This window comes from Procambarus clarkii, chromosome 35 (assembly GCF_040958095.1).
Source record: "Procambarus clarkii isolate CNS0578487 chromosome 35, FALCON_Pclarkii_2.0, whole genome shotgun sequence".
NCBI lineage: Eukaryota > Metazoa > Arthropoda > Malacostraca > Decapoda > Cambaridae > Procambarus > Procambarus clarkii.
This window is the reverse complement of record NC_091184.1, coordinates 31,452,421-31,470,789: the sequence shown is the minus strand read 5'-3', so window position 1 is coordinate 31,470,789 and position 18,369 is coordinate 31,452,421. Positions and strand designations below refer to the sequence as shown.

At 43.6% G+C, this 18,369-nt stretch overlaps 1 protein-coding gene across 1 annotated transcript in view; it reads right to left on the bottom strand.

The window, feature by feature from the left end:
* Positions 1-18,369, bottom strand: part of LOC123768371 (uncharacterized) — a 291,394-nt gene that overhangs the window by 49,821 nt on the left and 223,204 nt on the right. The window contains exons 5-6 of the mRNA XM_069336262.1: positions 12,545-12,677; positions 2,909-3,059 (exon numbers count right to left, since the gene is read on the bottom strand). Of these exons, the coding sequence (XP_069192363.1) occupies positions 2,909-3,059; positions 12,545-12,677 (284 nt within the window). The remainder of the gene's footprint in view (positions 1-2,908; positions 3,060-12,544; positions 12,678-18,369) is intronic.

Here is an 18,369-nt window from a genome sequence, read left to right as displayed (position 1 = left end):
TACAAAACTGAGTGGAATCTGCCTCTACCACATCACTAGCTAATGCCTTCCATTTCCTCAACTACTCTGACACTCGAATAGTTCTTTATAATGTTATTGTGGCTCATTTGGGTACTCCTGTGTTTCCCTTGAACGAGTTGCACCCGTTGGAAACAGTATATTTACCTACCCTACCAATTCTCATCATAACTTTGTATGTGGTAATCATGTCATCCCTAGCTTTCTGTCTTACAGTGACGTGAGGTTTAATTCCAGTAGCCTTTCTACATAGCTCATACCTCTCGTCTGGTGGCATACCTCTGGACTTTCTCTTAGTTTTATGTATGCCATTGATGATATTCTTTTGATAGGGGGTTCATGGGACAAGTTCAGTGTGATGCGGACCCCCAAATCTTTCTCTCTGCTTGATTCTTGGAGGATTTCATTTCCCAATTAATATCTTGTGTATTATACATACTCCACTTGCTCCTTATACATACATTTTTCATTAATGTACACTTGTTAGAGTTAAACTCTTTGTATACATTTGTTCGACTGTTCCCTCAGTTTGTGCAGATCTTCTTGTATTCACTTGATGTTTTCCACTATCATAAACCTTCTCAGAATTTCAGCACCGTCAACATAGAAGGAAGTCTATCCTTTTTGGAAATTAGTTTAAAGATACATCAGAAACAGGAAACATTAGCGTACAATACCATGTGGGATTCCGTTGGTGATATCTTGCCATTCTGAGGTCTCTCTCCACCCCACTCATAGTAACTTGCTGTTTTCTGTTGGCTTAGGTACTCATGTATCCACTGGAGTACTTTACTTATTATTCCTGCCTTTTTCTCCAAATTATGCACGTGCCTCTTATGGGGTACTGTGTCAAAGACTTTCTGACAGTCTTGGAAAATGCAGTCTACCAACCCTTCTGTTTAATTTTTGTCTCTTGGTCATAGAAGTCTATTAAATCTGTGAAGCAGGATTTGCTATCCTGAACCATTGTTTATGATGTATTATAATGCCCTATGCAGACGAGGAGTCACACAATCGACTTGAGAATGGTCCAGGACGGACCGAAACGTCGTCGTCCCTTTACCTGTTAGTGTGTGGTTTGGTCAACATTATAAAGCCCTTTCTCACCAGATGTGTCGCTAACTTTTTCCTCGCTATCTTCTCAATAACCTTTCGTGACTTACAAGTTAGGGACACTGTAGGTCAGTGCCTCCTACCTGTCACCCTTTTGGTATATTGGGAATATGTTAGCCATCTTCCAGTTTTATAATGGGTCACCTGCTTCCAGTGACCTTTTATACATCATAGACTGCATAGACCCCGCGGGGGTTTCTAATTTGACACTACTTATCACTGACTTATTCAGGATGAATATCAGATCTAGTCTATCCAGTTCGTCATTTCCTCTCAGTCTTGTGGGTCTCTTGGCAAGTTGATTTAGAAAGTTTCTCATTACCGCATCCAATAGCTTAGCTCTCCATGTATCTGGGCCTCCATTTGGTTCTCTGTTTTTCCCAGTCTATCTTGCCATGGTTGAAGTCTCCCGTGATTGACAGCCTGGATACATTCCTGTAGGCGATAGAAGCTGCAACTGCTGGTACTCTGATATATTTGTGATAGCCATGATATCATTGTCATACTTCTGTCTTGGTCGTCTTTATTTTAAGGGATTATATGTTATTTCTACTATTATCCCATTGCCACAGAGGCTGTAATGAAGATTCTGAACCTTTCACAGCCCAGAGAAGCAAACCCTTCGAAATTTCAGTACTTCCTTATCATATAAGAACCTCTCTTACTCCTCTTTCTTCTCTCTCTCTTTCCTCACTAAATAATAGTTCTGTGGATACTGTACATGTGCTATGGTGCCTGAAAATTGTGCTTCTTAGTGCTTTTACATCTGAATTCTCTTCTTGTGATCTTTCCCCAAGTTTGCCTATTGTATTTGTAGTCCCATCTGAGTACATTACCTTGAAATTCCTTTCTGTCCATTCTCACTTACTCTTCTCCCCCACATTGCAGGCCTTTCCTCTGGAGTAGGAAGTTGTTCGGTGGGTGGGGCTGATTGGATGGGGTTGTTGTCCTGTGAGATAGTTGACAGGGGTTCGGAGAATGAGGAGGTAAAGGGTGAGGGTCAAGGGAAGTGGGGACATTGAGGGCCTGGAAGGAGAAGGGAGGTGGTTAGGGGGCATTGGATAGGGGGAGAGAGAGGGCTTGGGGTTGAGGAGGGTTTTGGGGTGGAAGGTGAAGGTGTTGCGCTTCTCTGCGGGTCACTGAACTGCTGGTGGAGGGTACCCCACTCCCCTTTGGAACGACTGGGTTGAGGACTATAGTTCATTCGGTTTCCTTCTCTCTCCCTGTGCCTCTTTCTTGCATCTGCTGCCATGATCCTCCATCCATCTCTACCTCCTTCAGGATCTTTGCCACTGCAACTCTCTCCGTAGAATTCCCCTCTTCTAGACTTGGGCATTCTTGTCCGTAATACCTACTAAGACCACGGCTCTTTTACTCTCCTGCAGCTAACTAGTGTACCTTGCTGTTTCCTTTGAAGGGGCTGCTTTCATGACAACTTCTTTCACTTTGGACGTGGCTTGTGTGTGTGTGTGTGTGTGTGTGTGTGTGTGTGTGTGTGTGTGTGTGTGTGTGTGTGTGTGTGTGTAGAGATGTTTATCTATGCAAAACACTTGATGATCTGCCTAAATCTCTACTGACTGATCTCTGTTTCCATCGTTCGCTATTCAAACACCATTGTCGTTCTAATTCATTTACAAAGAAAGATAAGAGACTCTCGGAAACACAAACAAACACAAACACACAAGTATGTGATTATAAAGACATACCAACACTCACAAAATGACACACACACAAAATATAAACAAACACCCACATACACACACGCAAACACACGCACCAGGGAGTGTTACAGGTGTGGGTGAGCGTGAGATAGCGGACTCCAAGCTCGTACATCATTCTGAGAGAACCGAAGCTGTTACTGATGCCGTGGCCTCCCTCGATAGCGATCAGGCTCGCTATCTTTCCCTTCTTGAACACGGATTGGATGTCTGAAACGAAGAAGAAAAATGGAGTTACGCGCTTAACAGTCATTGGTGGGGGAGAGAGGGAGATAGATAGGGAGAGAGGCTCGAGATGGGATATGTTTTGAGTGCACAATGGATGGGAGTGTGTGTTTTGAGTACACAATGGATGTGTGTGTGTGTTTTTTGAGTGCACAATGGATGTGTGTGTGTTTTTAGAGTGCAATAATGGATGTGTGTGTGTTTTTTGAGTGCACAATGGATGTGTGTGTGTGTTTTTTTAACGATGTTTAGGGAACGTTTGAAGGATTTATGTCAATTTTTACGTTTGTGTTGATTTTGGGCTTTGTTAATGCTGTGAGGCTTGGGTATGCATGGGTTGTGAGTTTAGTGGATGGTGAGTAATGGGTTTGGGTTGTGAGTTTAGTGGATGGTGAGTAATGGGTTTGGGTTGTGAGTTTAGTGGATGGTGAGTAATGGGTTTGGGTTGTGAGTTTAGTGGATGGTGAGTAATGGGTTTGGGTTGTGAGTTTAGTGGATGGTGAGTAATGGGTTTGGGTTGTGAGTTTAGTGGATGGTGAGTAATGGGTTTGGGTTGTGAGTTTAGTGGATGGTGAGTAATGGGTTTGGGTTGTGAGTTTAGTGGATGGTGAGTAATGGGTTTGGGTTGTGAGTTTAGTGGATGGTGAGTAATGGGTTTAGGTTGTGAGTTTAGTGGATGGTGAGTAATGGGTTTGGGTTGTGAGTTTAGTGGATGGTGAGTAATGGGCATGGGTTGTGAGTTTAGCTGGTGAGTAATGGGCATGGGTTGTGAGTTTAGCTGGTGAGTAATGGGCATGGGTTGTGAGTTTAGCTGGTGAGTAATGGGCATGAGTAATGTTAGACACGTATACTTGAAATACAAATGTAATAGTTGATTAATGTTTATAGATCTTGACATTTTATGGAGGCATCAGTTCACAATATTACTTTGACATTTGTACACGAGAATAAAAATCCTCCCTTTTTTTTTACTATTATTTGGTGCTGTTTTACGACAATTTGATATTACACATTTGCTTAATGTATTGTTACTAATAGTTACGTTCTGTCATATTTGTTAAGAGTTTGTAGGTGCGTGTTCAACCTATATACCAAAGTTGCAAGGTTGAGTGCTAACTCTTGAGCCCCGCCTTACCAGTTATCGGTTATCTAATGTAGTGATTCTTGGTCGCCCCTTATAATCCATTTTAGTTAACAATATATCGTTAAATAGGTTCTTCACCGTCTTCACGTGTCTTATCTGTGTCTTATCAGTTGTTCCATCCAGCATTATAACGAGGCACGGTAAATATCAAGAGGAAGTACTAATTAAGCCATTACGACCATTTAGCACTTGAAAAGGATACGAGGATTACGATTTGGGATAAGACGGAGGGAAGGGAATGTTGCCCAACCAATTGGACCTTCGGGGATCAAACGCCGACCTGCATGACGAGAGATCGTCTCTCTACCGTCCAGTTCAAGGGGTTGGGCAGCACTGATGCGAATTTGTTATTTTTATCAATCTAATTGGAAACCATTAAATATCTTAAATGCCGTACTCAAGTGGGCATGCTTCAGTTTCTCTTCTAGTGGAGAAAGGGTCTAATCTCTTAATGTTTCTTCATAGTTTATTCTAAACAATTCTTATCCAAGCCACATTGTATCCTTCCTGACGTGTGTGTGTGTGTGTGTGTGTGTGCGCGCGTGTGTATGTGTTAGCGTGCGCGTACGAGTGATAAACTCTCTGCTAATACATTAGATGTATTACCTACATAAGATGTGTCTACATATGTGGCGATGGCACATAAAGTGAAGATAAACAACCAATATCTTGCGACACCTCACACACCTGTACCTAACGAACACCCCCCCCACACACACACCTGTACCTAACGAACACCCCCCACACACACACCTGTACCTAACGAACACCCCCCCCACACACACCTGTACCTAACGAACACCCTCCCACACACACCTGTACCTAACGAACACCCCCCCACACACACCTGTACCTAACGAACACCCCCCACACACACACCTGTACCTAACGAACACCTCCCCCCCCACACACACACTTGTACCTAACGAACACCCCCCCACACACACTTGTACCTAACGAACACCCCCCCGCACACACACACACACACTTGTACCTAACAAACACCCCCCCCACACACCTGTACCTAACGAACACCCCCCCCCACACACACACACTTGTACCTAACGAACACCCCCCTCACACACACTTGTACCTAACGAACACCCCCCCCCCACACACACACACTTGTACCTAACGAACACACCCCCCCCCACACACACACACTTGTACCTAACGAACACATCCCCCCCCACACACACACTTGTACCTAACGAACACATCCCCCCCCACACACACTTGTACCTAACGAACACCCCCCCCCCCACACACACTTGTACCTAACGAACACCCCCCCCACACACACACACCTGTACCTAACGAACACCCCCCCCCACACACACACCTGTACCTAACGAACACCCCCCCCCCCCCACACACACACACTTGTACCTAACGAACACCCCCCCACACACACACTTGTACCTAACGAACACACCCCCCCCCCCACACACACACTTGTACCTAACGAACACATCCCCCCCCCCCCACACACACACTTGTACCTAACGAACACCCCCCCCCACACACACTTGTACCTAACGAACACCCCCCCCCCCCACACACACACACCTGTACCTAACGAACACCCCCCCCACACACACACACTTGTACCTAACGAACACCCCCCCCCACACACACACACATGTACCTAACGAACACCCCCCCCACACACACACACACCTGTACCTAACGAACACCACCCCCCACACACACACCTGACCTAACGTACACCCCCCCCCCCACACACACACATGTACCTAACGAACATCCCCCCCACACACACCTGTACCTAACGAACACCCCCCACACACACCTGTACCTAACGAACACCCCCCACACACACCTGTACCTAACGAACACCCCCCCACACACACACACCTGTACCTAACGAACACCCCCCCCCCACACCTGTACCTAACGAACACCCCCCCACACATACACACCTGTACCTAACGAACACCCCCCTCACACACCTGTACCTAACGAACACCCCCCACACACACACACCTGTACCTAACGAACACCCCCCCCACACCTGTACCTAACGAACACCCCCCCACACACACACACCTGTACCTAACGAACACCCCCCTCACACACCTGTACCTAACGAACACCCCCCCACACACACACACCTGTACCTAACGAACACCCCCCCCCCCCCCCACACACACCTGTACCTAACGAACACCCCCCCACACACACACCTGTACCTAACGAACACCCCCCTCACACACCTGTACCTAACGAACCCTACACACACACCTGTATCAGTCAAATGTGATGAACCAGCATCATTTATCCTCCCCAACGCCTCATCCCAAAAGCCAAACTCTCTCTTTATCTTCCCTCGTATTTTATATATATATATATTTTTTCACGCTCCTTTCTCGGGTTTATCGGGAAGTGAAGCTCTTCTCTCCGATGCTTCTCCTCGCCAGGAACTAGTTTCATGGGCTCTTCCTCTTCCCCATTTTCTCTTCACGGGCCTGCATGACCTCTGTAAATATTCGCTGATACCGTGAATGGTGAATTTTACGGCGAAAACTTTTGATATTAGCGAGAGAAGAGAGCCTTCGTATATATGTTTATGTCTGATGTTGAGTTACATATTTTTGTTCGGTGTGTGTGTGTGTGTGTGTATATATATATATATATATATATATATATATATATATATATATATATATATATATATATATATATATATATATATGAATCTGTGGAAACATTCTGGTCTTTAATTCCTGCGCTCTTTAATTACGAGAGTAATTACGGAAGTATTTGATGATTAAAGTCGCGAAGACAGGAAAGAATGACTCCCTGGGCAGATATTTTTTCCCCCTAATTTTCCTGGATTTTTGGACTCGACTTCACACCACGGGAAACCCAAAACAAAATAGTCATCTTCGTATTTCTAATTTCGACATTTACTTGAATTTCCGCTAATTTTTCATGTTGTTTTCATTATAGTAACTGGTTGTGGAGAAAGTGCAGCCAAGTGTGTAGGTTAGGTTAGGTTAGGTTAGGTTAGGTTAGGTTAGGAGATTGCAAATTGCATTGCAAATGTTTGGTTTTGAGACTGGAAAGTTACGTAATGTTGGGATGGTGTTGGATAGAATTATATGTACCAACTGTGGTGACGAGAATAGAATATGGAATAGTGTGGGGGGGGGGGAAGGGGGGATTTTATTTCGCCACAAGCAGAGATCGAGGAAATAGTGAAGTCTAGCCCTCAGATGATGCTGTGTATAAATTACATTTTCCTGTTAGTAGTGAGAGAGGAGAGCAGGCCTTATGGTTCTGGCTGTGAGATAAGGTCCTGACCTCACAGTAAGGACACCACGTGGATCCTCACTGTGAGGAAGCCTGATCGGACCTGCACTCTGTATTGATAGCAAAGCTCAAGGTACTAGGCATCTCAGGCTCTATTTTAGAGCTAATAAAAATGAACCACTTTCAAGAATGGACTCTAAGAGAAGTCCTCAGTGGAGCAGAGTCCGAAAGTCACTCTACTGGTGTCAACGTTCAATAAGATAACGAGCTTGGCCCTCTGTTGTTGAACGTCTATTTCAAGGATATACTACACCTCATTCCTAAAGGTCAAGTCTATACTGACGACTGTACTCCAACCTTCTTATTCCTTCCCTCATTCCCTCTCTCATCTTCTAATTCTCTGATTCCCTTTCACTAATTCTTTCTCTCTGATGCATAAAATATTCAGTCATGCAAGGAAGATCATTAATACAGTCAGTTATCCTCACACACAGTTTCAAATGTAGATATGATAAGAGCCCAAAGGATTCAGGAATCTGTACATCGGTTGATTGAATGTTGAGAGGCGGGACCAAAGAGCCGAAGCTTAACCCCCGCAAGCACAACTAGGTGAGCGCGTACACACACACAAACACGCACATGAGGCCAGACACAGGATAAAGAATGGGAGATGAAGTACATCAAGAAACGGACAGAAAGATTTAGTTGATATCACACCAAACCTGTCTCCTGAAGCCCACATAAAAAGAATTACATCTGTGGCATGCGCGAGACTGACTAACTTCAGAACTGCCTTCAGGAACCTGTGTAAGGAATCATTCAGAACCTTGTATACCACATATGTAAGACTTTAATTTTTGGGCTCCATGCATGCTCCAATCCTGGAGCATGCATGGAGCCCGTACCTTGTCGAGCACAAGACGAAGCTGGAAAAAGCTCAGAGGTATGCCACTAGGCTAGTCCAAGAACTAAGAGGCATGAGTTACGAGGAAAGGCTGCGTGAAATGCACCTCACGACACTGGAAGACAAAACAGTAAGGGGAGACATGATCACTACCTACAAAATTCTCAGAGGAATTGACAAGGTAGATAAGGATAACCTGTTTAACTCGGCTGGAGACAAACAGCCGAGTTAACTAAAAGAGACAAACTCTTTAGCACAGGTGGGACACGAACAAGGGGACACAGGTGGAAACTGAGTACCTAAATGAGCCACAGGGACGTTAGAAAGAAGTTTTTCAGTGTCAGAGTAGTTAACAAGTGGAATGCATTAGGCAGTGATGTGGTGGAGGCTGACTCCATACACAGTTTCAAATGTAGATATGACAGAGCCCAGTAGGCTCAGGAATCTGTTCACCAGATGATTGACAGTTGAGAGACGGGACCAAAGAGTCACAACTCCACCCTCGCAAGCATAACTAGGTGAGTACAACTAGGTGAGTACACACACACACCTTTAACATATTATCGCCAATAAAAATATTTCTGGAAATCAACCGAAAACATGTTATGAAAAAATTAAAGTGTATATTGGTGTTAAGCCCAAGATAAACGAGGGAATAAAGCGAGAGGGGAAAGGGAAACCGGCAGATAATGAGAGAAGAGTGGAAGAAGAGAGGGGAGAGAAGAAGAAGAAGAAGCAGTAGTAGTGAGTAAGGGGACACAGGAGCAATAGAAATTGGCAAGGAAATAGGAGTAAGGAGAGATAAGAATTTTAGGATATGAGGGAAGGGGAGATGAACAGATGCTCAGTGGGAAGGGAAGAGAAAAATAAAGACGAGGAGGGAACGGCTGTGAAGGAAAAGGTGGAGGGAGAGATGGACGGTAGAGGTGTAGGAAGGAAATGGTGGGAGGAAGTTAAGGTTTGATAGGGTTATCTTGAGATGATTTCGGGGCTTTTTTTTTAGTGTCCCCGCGGCCCGGTCCTCGACCAGACCTCCACCCCCAGGAAGCAGCCAGTGACAGCTGACTAACACCCAGGTACCTATTTTACTGCTAGGTAACAGGGCCATTGGGTGAAAGAAACTCTGCCCATTGTTTCTCGCCGGCGCCTGGAATCGAACCCGGGACCACAGGATCACATGTCCAGCGTGCTGTCCGCTCGGCCGACCGACCTCCCCAATTGTGGTGTGTGTGGACGAAAGGGATGGACGAAAGACAGACAGACACAGAGACACACTACACACACACACACACACACACACACACACACACACACACACACACACACACACACACACACACACACACACACACACACTCCATACACAGTTTTAAATGTAGATATGATAGAGCCCAGTAGGCTCAGGAATCTGTACACCAGTTGATTGATAGTTGAGAGGCGGGACCAAAGAGCCAGAGCTCAACCCCCGCAAGCACAATTAGGTGAGTACACACACACACACACACACACACACACACACACACACACACACACACACACACACACACACACACACACACACACACACACACACACACACACACACACACACACCACAACGTTCCGTTAGTGCCAACGAGAAGGACATAACCAACACAGCCCCATAGAGACACCAGGAGTGCCACCTTCCAAACACACACACACACACACAAGGTGCCAGGCACAAACACCCATAACATCCACTCAACATGACACCTCCTCCTCCTACCTCAGCACGAGGGGCTCTAAAAAGAAGCACGAGGGCTCTAAAAAGAACATTCTCTCTTTATGGCTGATGTAAACACAGAGGCTGAGATTTGTCGCAGACGCCAGAACCAGTCACTTCGTGTTCACTTCGGAAGTGAACACTGACTTCGAACGGGCCAAGAAAGTGGGAGTATACGGTGGTGAATTCGATACAGCAGAGCAGCGAAGTTGACCATATCGTCAACACTTCAGTGCTGTATGAGAACACTCTGGTTCTTCTCCTCAATTGCTGAAGAAATCTGACTTAATTGTTACTGCCACGTCTGGGAAAAAAACACCAAATAATGGGTATTCAAAGCGACCTGTTTGTGAATCTTTGGAGTTCATGGCTAGGAAGCCTGTGTTCAATGTCTGGAAGCCTTTGGTGTTCAATGTAAGACAATGATTAGTGTTAGGAAGCTCTTGATAATCAATGTAAGGAAGCTCTTGATAATCAATGTAAGGAAGCTCTTGATAATCAATGTAAGGAAGCTCTTGATAATCAATGTAAGGAAGCTCTTGATAATCAATGTAAGGAAGCTCTTGATAATCAATGTAAGGAAGCTCTTGATAGTCAATGTAAGGAAGCTCTTGATAATCAATGTTAGGAAGCTCTTGATAATCAATGTTAGGAAGCTCTTGATAATCAATGTAAGGAAGCTCTTGATAATCAATGTAAGGAAGCTCTTGATAATCAATGTAAGGAAGCTCTTGATAATCAATGTAAGGAAGCTCTTGATAATCAATGTAAGGAAGCTCTTGATAATCAAAATATTGAAGCCAATGATCAACGTAACTTTGACTATTTAATGTTAGGAAAGTCCATGGGATCATTGTAAGTAAGCCTTCGATGATAGGGGGGTTGAGCAGAGGGATGAATAGGGGGGGCGGGGAAAAGGTGTAAAGAGGGAGGAATGGGGTGATATTGGAATGAGGGGGTGAGGGAGGGGGGGGGGGGTTCGAAGCCGAGGGCGTCAGTGCTCTTGTCCTGAGTTTAAAGTGTCCGTCATAATTATTGATTTTCCATTACCGCTCCACAGAAGGACACCGCTGCTATGCCCACACGTTTCAGGGAAGAGTAGAGGAGGAAGAGAAATATAGAGATAGACAAAGGGAAAAGAAAAGCAAACACAGGCATACAGAGACAGAAAACAGACATGAAGAAACACTAACAGACAAAGATATTGTTATATACATATGTCTTAACCTAAGAGCGCCTTACCATACTGTACCGAGACATGTGAAACTCTTCACTACCTTCCTGAGTTGCTACCTGACTGGAATAGATTTGATAAATGTCTCCGAATTTAACAACTTAAAAATCAATAACAAGTAAGCAGGCGATGAGTCACAGTAACGTGGCTAAAGTATTTTGACCAGACCACACACTAGAAGGTGATGGGACGACGACGTTTCGGTCCGTCCTGGACCATTCTCAAGTCAATTATCGACTTGAGAATGGTCCAGGACGGACCGAAACGTCGTCGACCCTTCACCTTCTAGTAGTGTGTGGTCTGGTCAAAATAACAAGTAAGCCATGATGTTTTATGCTGAAGCATATTAGTCAAGGTAATCTATAATTATGAGGGAAAATGCCTGTTTGTCTTATCTGAAGCCAGACGCTAGGGGCTAGCCTCTCCCAATTTTGCAGGGAAATGGTCTGAGGTAAAGGACATACATAGGATGGCCGTAGTCATCAGAATTCAAGTAGGAACAGCGTGCCAGGGTCACACTCTGACTCTAACGATGATTTTTGGCACCAGCTACACGTAGCTAAATATTTCAAGAGTCCTAAAAAACTAGAAGCCGGAGTCAGCCTACAATCACCTCACTCTACCATTCGTCGCTCTCTACGATTAAGGGGGGACAGGTGCATCGTAGAGTGAGGTGTCCCCCACACTTACTAATGTCTAAATTTTTCCTTGTAAGCTGAAAAGAATTACTGAACAAAAAAAAAATTGTACCACTTACGGGCTATTCATGCCCGTGCCACCTCTTGGGTGGCTTAATCTTTAGCAGTTATCCATCAATCTTGTAAGCAGCAGCAGACACATGAGCCCCGCTCCTGTGCCAGGTAAGTACACTACGGGCTCACCATAGCCCGTGCTACTTGGAACTTTTTGTTCCAAGTAGCGAATCTTTAACAACAACCTTGTAAGCACTTTAGACTCGAGTACTGTGGCCAGTAACCGGTTCCAGGAATGTTATCATCACTAGCTTAGCAAGTTAATCACCGGAGTTAACAACCCACTTACAAAAATTTTTAAGGCATAATATGTTACCCAATAACTCGGTATATAAGTTAATAACCATTTTAAACTACATGTAACTCGCTAATTAATAAACAGCTAAAACTACTGATAAGAGATGAATGGCACGCACCTTGTGAATTAGTGACCAGTTCCAGGTATTGACTGTACTTCTTAATGACCCGTTTGATGAGGTCAATTTGCTCTAAGGTCAACTGCACAGCATTCTGGTACTGCGATGCGCAGGGTGTGTAGGCTACCCAGAACTGTGAGGGAGGAGAAGAGGTAGTGGTTAGTGATAACTTGTTTGGACGGCAAAAATGAGAGCCGAGACTCGAACGCTGTAAGCACTAAAAAGCACACATATTAATATGTACGCGTGTACACACACGCAAGCTTCATTGCTAATGTGTCAAAACTCAAAAAATATATACTCAGCTACTTTTAAAACTCATGAGTCCACTCCCTGATTATGACTCAGCACCCAGCAGATGCGTAAATCAATGTCACACTAAACTTAAGAAGAATTACGAAAGAAAATGCATTAATCAACCGCCTTCACTCAAGAGAAATTAGTTTCGTGAAGATTAGAATATGTTTATGGTTTTAGAACAGTGACGTAGATGTGACATATTTTGTTTTTTTATATCCCTGACGTTACTTCGCTACATCTCTCATACCTTAAGTAACGTCACTTCATTGAATGACTTCCTGTGATATATGTTTGACATGATTTGTGTGTGTCAATGACATCAATTCCCTATAACTTTCCTATTCGATGATGTCACCTACACTGGTGATTAGCTGTGACGTCACCGAAGGAGATTATAGATAACCAATGACGTCATCTCCCAAGGTGATAAGTTATCTTTGCCGTCTGTTACCACCAGGAGAGCCGGTGGCTGAGCGGACATAACACTGTACGCGTGATCCTGATGTCCTGGGTTCGATCCCGGGCGCCGTGGAGAAACATTGGGCAGAGTTTCTCTCACCCATGATGCTCCTGTTACCTAGCAGTAAATAGGTACCTGGGAGTTAGTCAGCTGTCACGGGCTGCTTCCTAGGTGTGGAGGACTGGGCCTCGGGGACTCTTTCTCATTAAGGCTCAGTTAATGGGTCAATATCTCCAGAAGGAATATACGAGCTTCTACACAAGAACTACCTAGTCATAGCCTAATCTTCACTCTGCAACAGGCATCTATCCAAAAAAACTAACATCCACCCATTAGTTACCTATCCATTACCACCAGTTAATAGTTTCCTATCCAATACCTAACCTACACTTTAGATCCAGCAGTCCATAACTTAACCTCCACTCGAGCGTTACCTATCCATAAACCTCTGTTCAATAGCTACCTATCCATAACCCTTATGGGTTATGGATAGGTAGCTTCACCTATTCACCTTAGTGCAGTATTCAGTTACCTCGCTTTGACGAGCCAATTCGAGGCATAATCTCCAACGAAATCTTTATATAATACAAGAACCTATGCCCATTCTCTCTCTCTCTCTCTCTCTCTCTCTCTCTCTCTCTCTCTCTCTCTCTCTCTCTCTCTCTCTCTCTCTCTCTCTCTCTCTCTCTCTCTCTCTCTCTCTCTCTTCCATGATTTGAGCAAGATATCAAGCATTTGTATTCATGAACAGTGGGGAGCGCGTGCATCAAGGCTGATAGCAAGTGCGGGATGATAGCGAGTGCTTGATGCTGGATGATAGCGAGTGTTTCGTGGTTAATGGTAGCAAGTGTTTCATTGCCCTGAAGATGTTTAGGGCTTTTATCCTGATAGCAATGTTGTTTTATGCATATGTTTTCTGCTCCATGATAGCGAGTGTTCCAGCTTTGCTGATAACAAAAAAAATGTTTTATATCTTAATCATGGCAAATGTTTTATTGCTAGCTCTTCATTCCTCATGATAGCAAGTTATTCATTCCTCATGATAGCAAGTTATTCATTCCTCATGATAGCAAGTTATTCATTCCTCATGATAGCAAGTTATTCATTCCTGATGATAGCAAGTTATTCATTCCTGATGATAGCAAGTTATTCATTCCTGATGATAGCAAGTTATTCATTCCTGGTGATAGCAAGTTATTCATTCCTGATGATAGCAAGTTATTCATTCCTGGTGATAGCAAGTTATTCATTCCTGATGATAGCAAGTGCTTCATTCCTGGTGATAGCAAGTGCTTCATTCCTGGTGATAGCAAGTGCTTCATTCCTGGTGATAGCACGTGTTTCATCCCTGGTGATAGCAAGTGCTTCATTCCTGGTGATAGCACGTGTTTCATCCCTGGTGATAGCAAGTGCTTCATTCCTGGTGATAGCAAGTGCTTCATTCCTGGTGATAGCAAGTGCTTCATTCCTGGTGATAGCAAGTGCTTCATTCCTGGTGATAGCAAGTACTTCATTCCTGGTGATAGCAAGTGCTTCATTCCTGGTGATAGCAAGTGCTTCATTCCTGGTGATAGCAAGTGCTTCAACCCTGGTGATAGCAAGTGCTTCATCCCTGGTGATAGCAAGTGACTCAGTTCAGCTCCTCTTAAAGCAAGGGGTAACTTGAAGCAGTATGCTTGAAGGTGATATGCAAATTGCCTTCCAGGAGGTTATATCTCTGCCTCCTTCACTGTCCCGCCTGTCTTTTTCACGCGACGTTTCCTTACGTTTCCTGTGGAAACACAGGAGGAAACGTTGACTGAACATTTCGATCGTAAACTGAGACCCTCTTCAGCAGGGAGCGTGAATGGCAGCTATAGCTGTTAAGCTTTCATGGCGTCGAGTCAGATGTTCTGGGGAGCATTAGTAAGCATTCAGCCTTTTCTCATTTGCAACTCGTATGTTGACGTATAATTTACCTTAAGGCCAAAAACAGACGTACAAGAAAATGGTAGAGGCTCTCGGTAAATTGGCATAATGTTCCGTTTTCTATATATATATATATATATATATATATATATATATATATATATATATATATATATATATATATATATATATATATATAATATATATATATATATATATTATATATATATATTATATAATGACAACAACAAGAGAAATATCCCTGTAAGGCTTCAACGGAGATATAACAAAAAATTTAGAATTTTACAAACTTCTGTTTGAATAAGTTAAAAAATATATATAATGTTTTGTCTTTAACAACTGATTGAACGAAACATTTTGATAATTCAGCTGCTATTTTGGGACGTGACGTTAGGAATATGCAAGTAGGGTGAGATGGGGAACTAATCAACACATAACATTACGCTCGGGCCAGCCAATCATTTCCCTCAGATTTTGTTTTGTGAGCCAATCAATTTCCGGTATCTCGTTTGGCGAGCTAATTACCGGCTGCTATCATGTTCCACTAACCAATCAGGTGCGAGTGTGTCGTTAACAGCGGCGCGGGTGATTGCGGAGGGGCGGTAACTAAAGTTTCTTAGCGTTTAGGCTAATTAAGGGAGCCATTGTTAGTAATTATAAAGATGGCTTGTGGTGAGAAGGTCTTCTTAATGAACCAGTCTGGCCGCCACTCCTGAAAACAATTGTTTTTCTCTGACGTAAATGACACAATTATTGCCAACCATGCTTCACATATTTACATACTCACGCACATATATATAGAGAGAGAGACTCACACAATATAGTGTCTACACATAGCCACATCATCACCAGAGACATCTTTACAAACAGCATCAAAATACTAAAACAAATAGAAGACTGGACGAGACATTAGATATCAGGCTATCAACAGCCAAATGACACCAGATTAAACTCTGCCATCTGTTAGAAAATCGCGAGACTTACAGTACACTGTCCCAGCCATCATGGGAACATAGGAGATTGGCCAGATACTATGGACTTATTGGCCAATACGTGAGGTGCTGCACCTTCACCTCATGCTTGGCTATATATACATATATCCTGCAGTACAACATATATATTTACATAAATATATATAGGTTCGTGTGTACAGGTTCGTGTGTGCACGAGCTTGATAACAGCCGGGTCCAGGAGCTGGAATGCGGGGTAATGAATAGAAGATTGTCTCTTATATCACAGAGAAAAATATATAACTTAGCAAGAAGATTGTATCTGATATATCACAATATATAAGAGAAATATCTTAACAGTCCAAAAACAAAAGAAATATCTTAACAATCTAAAAACAAGAGCCAATATCTAAAGATAACAAGAGAGAGATAGATAGATACCTTTGCAAACGAAGTGACACAAATCTATCACAGGAAGCCAGATATAGAAGTGCCAGATATACAGACATCAATTGTAGCTTTCAAGACCCAGTTGAAGAAAATATTTGTATAGCGTCTTTGAGAGAGAGAGAAATTTCTGAAGCCGCAGGAGAATACTTTGACAAGATTCTTAGCGACAAGAGCTAGGAACACTTAGTTTCAGAGCAGTAGGAAAGGAACACGTAGCTAATATGTAGCAGCGGCAAAGGAACACTCCGCAAGTTTCCTTTTGCGGTTCCTTGACACACAGAGAAGCAGAGGAAGGACCTCTTGGGAGGGTGAAATACATGCAAATTAATATTGAAGGTGAGTCTACAAGGACATGTGAATATGTGTCTGGGAACTGGGGTGCTGAAGGGCGTGGACAGGGACTGACTAACTGAATGACTGGTTGACTGACTGCCCGGTTGACTGACTGAATAACTGCCTGGCTGATTATCTGTCTGACTGTTCTGATGACTGACCAGAAGACTGCTTATAAATGCCTTACTGACTGGTCCACTGAGTACCTGACTATCTCACTAACTGCTTAATCTATTTACTGTGTGCCTGGCTCCCTTACTGACTGACTGACTGACCGACCAACAGTTGCAAGGAGAATGACTCACGCTGAAAAATGCAAAATGACGGTCTGCTAAAAACACAAGATATCAATATATCAAAAGGAAGAAATTGAGAGAACTTTCTCACATAATCAGAGAAAATTGAGAGAACTTTCTCACATAATCAGAGAGAATTGAGAGAGCTTTCTCACATAATCAGAGAGAATTGAGAGAGCTTTCTCACATAATCAGAGAGAATTGAGAGAACTTTCTCACATAATCAGAGAGAATTGAAAGAACTTTCTCACATAGATAAGCATCAGCGTTCGTGTGTGTGTGTGTACGTTATAAGAGGAGAGACGTGAGTACGTGATTTGCGTGTGTTAGAGTGCGTGGCCGTTCGTGACCCAAAGCTTTACCCCCATTGCGTGCGTGATTGCCCTTATAGCAAGGTACGTGGCTGGTACGTGGTTGGTATGTAGCTGGTACGTAGCTTTGTTTGCGACTGTGTACGTAATGGTCCACCTGTCCACGTTCGTGAATACGTACACGTGGGTGAATACTTGACTGTGCATGAATACTGTGAATACCGTATACCGTGTGACCGTGCATGAATACTGTGAATACCGTGACAGTTGTAACGTGAGGTCCAAAGAGATAGCTACAAAGAGATGAGCGACCATAGTGAGTGTGTGGTGGACTGGTCGTATTATGAGGTCATTCGTTATAATGGGTGCCAACAAGCCGAAGAGGAGGCGTGGGGGCGAGGTGACAATGAAGCAGTATAGTGGTGACAAAGGTGACAACAGGAAGGCTGTTGTCACCCACTATAGCCTGTGACTAGTACACTACAAATGCAAACTCTTCAGCCTGTGAAACATTGGAATTCAGTGTGTGTAACCTTGGTGTTAATTAATGTAAACCAGGCAGTACTGTGAATACACTGTTGATGAATATGTTGGTAAACTCCATAAATTGCTCATCACGACTTTAACTCACCTGGCTAAACGCATTCATCAATTTGTAACCGCATGAACGTAAACGCATGAACGCATAGCTTCAGCTCCTGGGCTCATTACGCGCCTCTATAGCACTTTCCACTATCGCTCACAGCATTGGTAAGGGGATCCATGTGCACATGATTGTGTACGTGTCCATGTGGTC